The 8,596-nt window shown below is 42.4% G+C and overlaps 1 protein-coding gene across 1 annotated transcript; it reads left to right on the top strand.

Moving 5' to 3' along the window:
* The first annotated feature begins 479 nt into the window (after nt 1-479).
* tmbim4 (transmembrane BAX inhibitor motif containing 4) lies at nt 480-6,155 on the top strand. The gene is made up of 7 exons (XM_062383006.1): nt 480-642; nt 2,218-2,326; nt 3,611-3,716; nt 4,233-4,266; nt 4,352-4,469; nt 4,589-4,634; nt 5,292-6,155. Exons 1-7 carry the CDS (start codon nt 552-554, stop codon nt 5,496-5,498), a joined length of 711 nt encoding a protein of 236 aa, XP_062238990.1. The 5' UTR covers nt 480-551; the 3' UTR covers nt 5,499-6,155.
* Nucleotides 6,156-8,596: the final 2,441 nt, after the last annotated feature.

Below are 8,596 nucleotides of genomic sequence, written 5' to 3'. Positions count from 1 at the left end.
TCGATGACAAGTCCAAATGATAGAGTTATTAAGATTCAAAAATAAAATCAAACTAAAACATACCATACCATAATTAAATGGGTCTCTCTCTTTGCTATGCCTCTGAGCAAATGTTGTTATTTAGACCTTTTTCTTTATCAAAGTCAAAGAACCTTTATCCTAAACTATTGGGACATCTTGTTTGCTCTTTATTTTTTTTCTGCAGCTCGGTTACAAACCAACCGCAGCTTCTGCTCTGGTCATGACGCAGCTGATCACTGATGGGCCGAGTACCAGGAGCGGGTCATACCGCGCATGCGTGAATGCGTTAATGAATAAAAAACGTTAATGTATTAATTCCACAAATTTATCAACACTCATTATCTCGTTAATAACGACACTCCTAATTATATTATATTCATCAATCGGACCAATCATCGCTCTTCTGGCCCAAACCTAATCCAATCAGAGGCAAGGGAGGGGCGCGTCGTCATCTTTAGCGTCACATTGCTTCCGGGTGCTCCTGAGTCCAGTGTTATCCAGCTGAGCGACGGAAACCAAGGAGCGACAAGATGAGTGCCGAAAAGTACCCCCGGTCTTCTATTGAAGACGACTTCAACTATGGCACCAACGTTGCTACAGCGAGTGTCCAGATACGAATGGGTGAGTGGAGAAATGGGAGGTCCGCAGCGTTCACGGCTATCTATCCACGTTAGCCGAGGCTACGCTAACCAAGGCTTTACGTTTACAGCTTAAAAATTCAATTTTATTCCAAACCACATTGCTTGTCCCCGGAGTGCAACTCAAAGGCGCATGGAGAATAATCGAGTCACAATTGGAAACAAGACAGAAACAATGATGACATCCGTGCAATGTGTAATGTACGCAGACAGTAAAATAACAGTGCAGTGTACTCAGATTAAAGAGTAATAGTATATGGATGTAAAAGGATGGTTAGCAGGATAACAGCTGTGGAAACCGATTTTGAGAACTTATAAATACTGACTGATAAATACTGAACATGACCATCACTGTATTGTTGTTAAAGCGTCAACAGACACATGCTAGCAGAGACTGGACCGTGTTAGCTGGATAGACGACCAGTGTTTGGGAGATAACACTGAGAGTTGCACCATGATAGTTTCAACGGTGTCACTGTTTACATGTGGTTTCCTGTTTGGGGTTTGGTTTTTGTTACGTAATGAGCACTGTATGTAAAAGCTGTACCTGCCGTTGCTGGCTTTAAATCCCCACTGGACAAGTTCATTTTGAGTGGAACAAGCTGGTAATACTGGTGCAGACTCAAGTCGACCATTTACTTAGACATTAACTTAGACATGCTTTACATTACATTACATGTCATTTAACTGACACATTTGTCCAAAGCGACTTACATTGTTAGAACACTCAGCATATATGAGGGGCCATTTTAGGGGTTCAGTGTCTTGGGAAAGAGTGGCAACCTTCGAGGCCACGCTCTCCCCATAAATATGTAACCTGCTTATACACATTGTAAGTACATGCCATATCTGATGAGTCTCAAACACCCACAGGTCGAGCTGAGATTTACTTTGAATCTCAGCTTTTGTATTACATTACATGTCATTTAGCTGACGCCTTTGTCCAAAGCGACTTACAATGAGTACACTCAACATTCATGAGGGGCCATTTTTTAAGGGGTTCTGTATCTTGCCAAGGACACTTTGGTATGCAGTTGGGAGAGAGTGGGGTTTGAACCGGCAACCTTCTTGTTGGAGAACCATCACTCTAACCACTAGGCCACATGCTCTCATGTACACACACTCAAACAAGCCTTGGAATTAGTTAGGACCAGCAAATATGTCCTCACAAAGTCAAAATGTCCTCACAGTGATGGTATCCAACCAAAATCCCCCCCCATAACTAAAGACAGACGCACACTCACACACACACACACACACACACACACACACACACATACACCTCATTCGCATTGACTCCTGTTCATTGTGGACAGACTAACCAAAGCCTTATCCTTAAACATGCCCAATTCATGCCTAGCCCTAATCTATTCCTAACTACAATACACATTGTACACAATAAAAACAAGATGAGTAATACCTGGACCACACACACACACTCTATTTGTAGCTGCTGCTGTTGTTGGGTAAATGAAGGGTATCCTCTGTATACCTCTGGTTCAGAAATACATGTAAGTTGTTGTAACGCTGGGTCTCCACTGCTGTCTTCATCGATCAGACTTCCTGAGGAAGGTGTACAGCCTCCTGAGCTTGCAGATCATTCTGACCACGGCCACCTCCGCTCTCTTCATGTTCTCCCAACCCATCAAGGACTTCGTCCACGCCAGGTGAGAGAGTTTTTCTAACCCAGATGCAAAGCACTGAATGTCAAGATGACAATTCAACAGTTTCTTGCACGGCCCTTTTTACTGTATGGTCCTTTCACTCTGTATCCAAAGCTCATCTCATCTCATCTCATTTTCGTCCGCTTATCCGGGTTCGGGTCGCGGGGGGAGCAGCTCAAGCAGGGGGCCCCAGACTTCCCTTTCCCAGGCCACATTGACCAACTCTGAAGGGGGGATCCCGAGGCGTTCCCAGGCCAGTGTTGAGATATAATCTCTCCACCTAGTCCTGGGTCTTCCCCGAGGTCTCCTCCCCACTGGACTTGCCTGAAACACCTCCCAAGGAAGGCGCCCAGTGGGCATCCTTACCAGATGCCCGAACCACCTCAGCTGACTCCTTTCTAAGTAAAGGAGCAGCGGCTCTAATCCGAGTTCCTCACGGATGGCTGAGCTTCTCACCCTATCCCTAAGGGAGACGCCAGCCACCCTTCTGAGAAAACTCATCTCGGCCGCTTGTACCCGCGATCTCGTCCTTTCGGTCATCACCCAGCCCTCATGACCATAGGTGAGGATAGGTACGAAGATCGACCGGTAGATCGAGAGCTTTGCCTTGCGGCTCAGCTCTCTTTTCGTTACAACGGTGCGGTAAAGCGAACGCAATACCGCCCCCGCTGCTCCGATTCTCCGGCCAATCTCACGCTCCATAGTACCCTCACTCGCGAACAAGACCCCAAGGTACTTGAACTCCTTCACTTGGGCTAAGGACTCATTTCGTATCCAAAGCTGCACCTTTTAATTAAATGAAGTTCACTATTTTAGCTAGATACGGGAGCTGGGCCAGGCCTTAACCACACTGCTAATCACATGTCAATCTCACATATACCTGGTCAACTCACCACACCATTTATCTCAGATTCTTTGACACACCCTTTCCCTTCCCTAACCATATCCATTCATCCCTACCTTCCTCCACTATACTCCTTCCCTCATCCCTCCATCCTCTCTTCCCTCCTTTCCTCATCCTAGCCACGTTCTTTCAACTTCCTTCCCTCACTTAATATTGCAAATTGTTTTGGGGATTTTGAGATGGTCCTACCGTTCATAGTAGCAAGATTTGATTTATGATTTGTTATAAAGCAAGACACTTGAATGTATGTTTGTATGATCCTATTGTTAATGTTAATGAAACATCTGTTCCTACATGAATCTAAATTTGTATATCTTGCTTGGTTATACCTTTTTAAGATGATGTTGTGCTGTTGTCTGACTGTGGTGTTGTTCCTCCCTCAGTCCTGCGGTGGTTCTGGTTTCGGCTCTGGGCTCTCTGGTTATCCTGGTGGCCCTGGCCGTGTACAGGCACAAACATCCAGTCAACCTCTACCTGCTGCTTGTGTTTGTAAGCCTTTTCTTTTTGATTTCCAGGATGTTGAATACTGAATTGTTGTATCTCACTAGCTTCGTATTAGAGAAATGCCCACTAGTTCAGACCTGGTATTAACATCCGTCCTGAGAGATTCAATCATAGCTCTTTGTCTGTTCTTACCTGATGTTGAAATGCATCCTGAATATCAGGAGGGGCTGAGTAAATCTACAAAAGAGGAGTTTAAACATTTTAATAAAATATTAATCATTATGTAGTGTTACCACAAGCTACTAATGGGATTTGAGAGATAAGGATCCATTCAGGAGATATTTGGTAGCCTTTACACTTGGATTTGATCACTAAGGACAGATGTTGATCCCAGATTTGAGGAGGGTCTGCGTAACATTCAGGTTTAGGTTATTCACCCCCTTCCAATTACGTCCATATTTACCAGTTTGAGATAATGGATTAGGTGCGCATTGACACTTAAATAAATACTCTTAGTCAACTTACAAACTACAAGTGCCATTAATTGTGTGTTGTTCGCAGACCCTGCTGGAGGCGGTTTCTGTGGCCACAGCCGGTAAGTACCTCTTTTCAGGGATTTGATAGTTTCCATCCCCAGAGCCTGTTGGCAGACTGTCCTGACTGCAGTTTCCTCTCCACAGTGACCTTCTATGAGTACTCCACTGTGCTGCAAGCTTTGTGCCTGACCTGCGCTGTGTTTGTTGGACTGACAGTCTACACCTTCCAGTCCAAGAGAGACTTCAGCAAATTGGGAGCTGGGTGCGTGCGTCATGGCTCCCGTTACAAGTGGTTGCCCAATGTTTTTTTTTAACTCAATGCTGCTCTATTGGGGGTATACCCTCAGACTTACAGTATCCTGTCTGTTCTGTTCCTTACAGCCTGTTCGCCTGCCTGTGGATCCTCCTCATCGCAGGCTTCATGAGGGTGAGTGGAATGTCCTGACATGATTATGTCTGTTTCATATGACAGTAATAAAAGGGGAGAAAAAGAGTGAAAGACAGGGGGAGGTCAAGTTGTGCATCTTCATCTTTAAGGCAGTTGAGATACACAGCTCAGTACATTGCCAACAATCCGTTCCCTATAAGGCGTCATCCATACAACTAGGATTTTGTTTAAAAAGTGCATTTAATAAACTAAACTGATCTTTGTCCACTCAAGCATTTTGGCTCTGTATCAGTCTTAATCCCTGCCCATACGATCATGCTTTAAAACGTATATCACGTGACTGCTCAAATACACTGGGCATAAGGGGTTCATGTGATGGGAGCCTGACAAATCAGTGAAGGCTATGTGAGGACCGAAAAGTCCCAATCAGCAAACGTTTGCTTGTGTTTATGTCATAATTTTAAAAACATCTCCATTTCTGCCTGTACAGAATAGAACACAGCGCCAGAGTTTCAAACTAAACGTGGCCAGCCGCATTTAACAACTGTTTTAGCATCTCTAAATCTCCAATGTAGTGTGTACGCCACACTTATCTGTAGCAGAGGTGATGCTCTTTCAAACAAATCCTTTGGAGTACGGATATAGCCTTAGATGCAGTCCTCGCCCCGCTCCATGCTGACTCTGTTGTCGCTGCAGTTCTTCTTCAACAGCGACAGCACCGAGCTGTTAATGTCCGCTGCCGGGGCTCTGGTCTTCTGCGGCTTCATCATCTACGACACCTTCATGCTAATGAAGCAGCTCTCCCCTGAGGAGCACATCCTGGCCTCCATCAACCTCTACCTGGACATCGTCAACCTCTTCCTGCACATCCTGCGTCTCCTCGACTCCATGAAGAAGCACTAAGCCGTCAACACCACATTCAGCATTTCTGGAAAACCACAGATACTGCCGTGCTGTGATTGTCTTGTGTTCATGTGAGTTCTACTGTCCTGACGTAAATAAGAAGTGACATTTTAGGGAGGAATCTTCTTGAATGAAATTAATTGGGACTAGCTTCTTTTTATTTTTGGTTGCTGATTTCATTTAAATTGAGGATGTCCTTATCAGTGGTGATTTGTTTTGAATCCAGAATTTACTCCTAATGTTATAACAAAGCTCAATGGCTTAAACGTATACATTATTTTAGAACCCACTAGCGCACCCAACTGGTCAGATGGATGCTTAACTTGTTTTGTTTGCCTTTTTCTTAAGTATCATTACGTACATCTCAAAAGGGATTTTATTAATATATTCTCATATTAAATTGATTGTTGAATGTTTCCAATGTCATTAATAACTTGTTAATTTTCCACCAGTGACCTGCACACCTCACATATGTTAATGTTGTATAATATGTAAGAAGATGATGACACACTGTATGCTGGTTTTTCATGAAGGTTTGGTGCATGTCTGGGTTTTTTGATTCTTGTGATTGTACATATTGTATTTTTATGACGTGAATGTAACCCCGGGTAGCCAAACTCTTGATTGTTAAGCATTAAAGTGATTTGAAGAATTGAATCTGTTGATTTTTCATGAATATTATGTGATTATATCCTCTGATTGTATCAATCTCAAGCAGCAAGAGATGGGTGAGTGTTGTGACAGCATCTCTTCAGATTTAATTCAAAAAGATGAGATGCTGTTTTTCTTTTTGAAACGTACACGACAATGCATAGTACAAACCAAGCAGTGATAATAAATTATTTACTGAGAGATAGAGAAAATATTTTTTTTAATAATTTTTACCCTGCATGAAGAAAAAGCTGCTCAAGGGTTTATCCACATGATGACTTATGGAGGTGCTCATTCAGGATAATATCTGCAAATAATTTTTCGGCGTATAATAAGTGACGTAATAAAGAAATCCGAAAAGGATGTCATGCATGTAAATGATCAAACAATGCATTTTTCCACGTACAGTTCCGCTGCATCTTGTTGGACTATAAACACAACCTTAAGCTCCTATAGACTGAACTAATGATTTATGATCATATGGTAAGAATGATGTCATTGTGACATTACTATGAAGTCAGATAATTACCTCATATAATGGAGAATAGATATTTTCCAAATGCTCAACCTCGTTTAGCCTCTGATGTCATTCTTCAACAGTTTATAATTTACTGATGTAAACAGTTCCAGGCTTTCCGGTTTCAGAATAGAGCTTCCAAATTACCACACTAAATAAATATATAACGACTAATACTGCTTCATGTTAGTTGAACAATTTTATTTTAATTCTGACAGTGATGCATTTATACTCCTATTCCATCAGAAGAGTTCAGAATAACAAGAGAAGACTGTGATTTGATACAAAAACTAAATCCTCTGATGCCTTTTATTGGAAAAAATATTTCCCCAACGCTGCACTCACTATAAATAAACGTTTCAGAGAGATTGAAATTAACCACATTTTTCATCGTCTCTTCTTGAAAAATGGACTTGGCGGCTCAATCAGCCTGAAGTCTTGACTCTTTTTTTTACGGCGACTTTTGCTCAGCAGGTCGAGAGGGTCGTCGACCAACCATGGAGTCGGTGGTTCGGTCCCCAGATCGTTCGGTCTGTATTTCCGAAGTGTCCTTTGGCAAGACACTGAGCCTCACTGTGCTGATGGATTATCTATGAATCTATGAGTGAATGATACTTTGAGTGTAATAATCATTGTATGTGCACTAAATGCAATCTTTCATCACATGTTGGTTTATCATCAGATTTCTCCCTCACTCATAGGGCGTTTACGGTGGCCCACCGTAGGGCTTATACATTTATCCTGCTTATCCACAGAACATTTGTTTTCTCCCAGTGATTCTTTCCTATTACAGTTAGGTGTATGATGTGTGGGGAGTTAGGCGACTGGGGCAGGGAGAGGTTTGGGGACATCTGGTGGCTAGATAAAAAAAATGGGAGGAGCAGAGTCATCAAAATGAACCAGTCTGGAGTCCTGACAATTAAAAATGCCTAAAATCAATAAGAATGTGCACATATAGTCCTCTTAATACTCAATATAAACTAGTTGAATCACACAACCAGTTTGTAAAAGCCTGAAAGCCTTTAGCGCTGTGTGGCAACAGAGCTCTCGACTTAATGAAGACTGCTGTTTATGCATCAGTGCTACAGACGTGTTCTGGTGACAGCTCTACAAAGAGCCTTGAGATACCATTTTGTTTTATAAAATTAAAATGGATGGAGCATTCTGATGTAGCTGGGCCTAATGTAGCTGTAAGAACGTATCAGGCCTGATGAAACTGAATTGGTTCTGAAGTCTTTCCTGGTTGGCTCTTCTCTCTGACTGTTTGGACCGTGAGGTGTATGTGGTTTAGACACTTAAACAAATACTATATATTAATGTCAGTGACAATAGTGCAGTTAAAATCCTGTTTCTTAGAATTTCATCCTTGACATGTTCCTTGTCAATATCACACCTAGTGAAGGTGATACATTTTTAAACGGACGGAATCAATTAATCCACACTGAGCATTAGAATAAGCTAGAAATGGCTCGTCATTCAGACACTGGCTGTCCTTCCACACCATCATGCACATCTCCAAGATGTACAGATTCAGGAATTTGGCAGATTTCTTAGTCTTTCATATCGCTCACAAACCTAGGTCTTTTATTGAATGCCTGCGGGGGAACAGCTGCACACGTCTAGAACAGTGGTGGGTAGACATTTGCTTTGCTGCCAGAATATCTGACCTCTTTCGGTAAAGCAGAGCTATATTTCTTTGCCGATTTTCTGCACGAGGGCTTGTTCATCGCCTCATAAGGGAACATGTTACATACACCACATTGGCTTATTCGAGCAGAACAGGGTCTTTGGGATATTGCTTGAGAGTTGCTTTTCATGATAAAATAAACCATGACAAGCCAAATTGCTCCTTCAGTATTTCTACCTCCTCATCAAATATGACTTGTGGTAAACATTGAGTCTTGATATAAGTAGTTTTAATACCACAGTG

The sequence above is a fragment of the Platichthys flesus genome, chromosome 23 (assembly GCF_949316205.1).
Source record: "Platichthys flesus chromosome 23, fPlaFle2.1, whole genome shotgun sequence".
Taxonomy (NCBI): domain Eukaryota; kingdom Metazoa; phylum Chordata; class Actinopteri; order Pleuronectiformes; family Pleuronectidae; genus Platichthys; species Platichthys flesus.
Note: the sequence above shows the minus strand (reverse complement) of the source record. Positions and strands in the feature narration are given on the sequence as shown.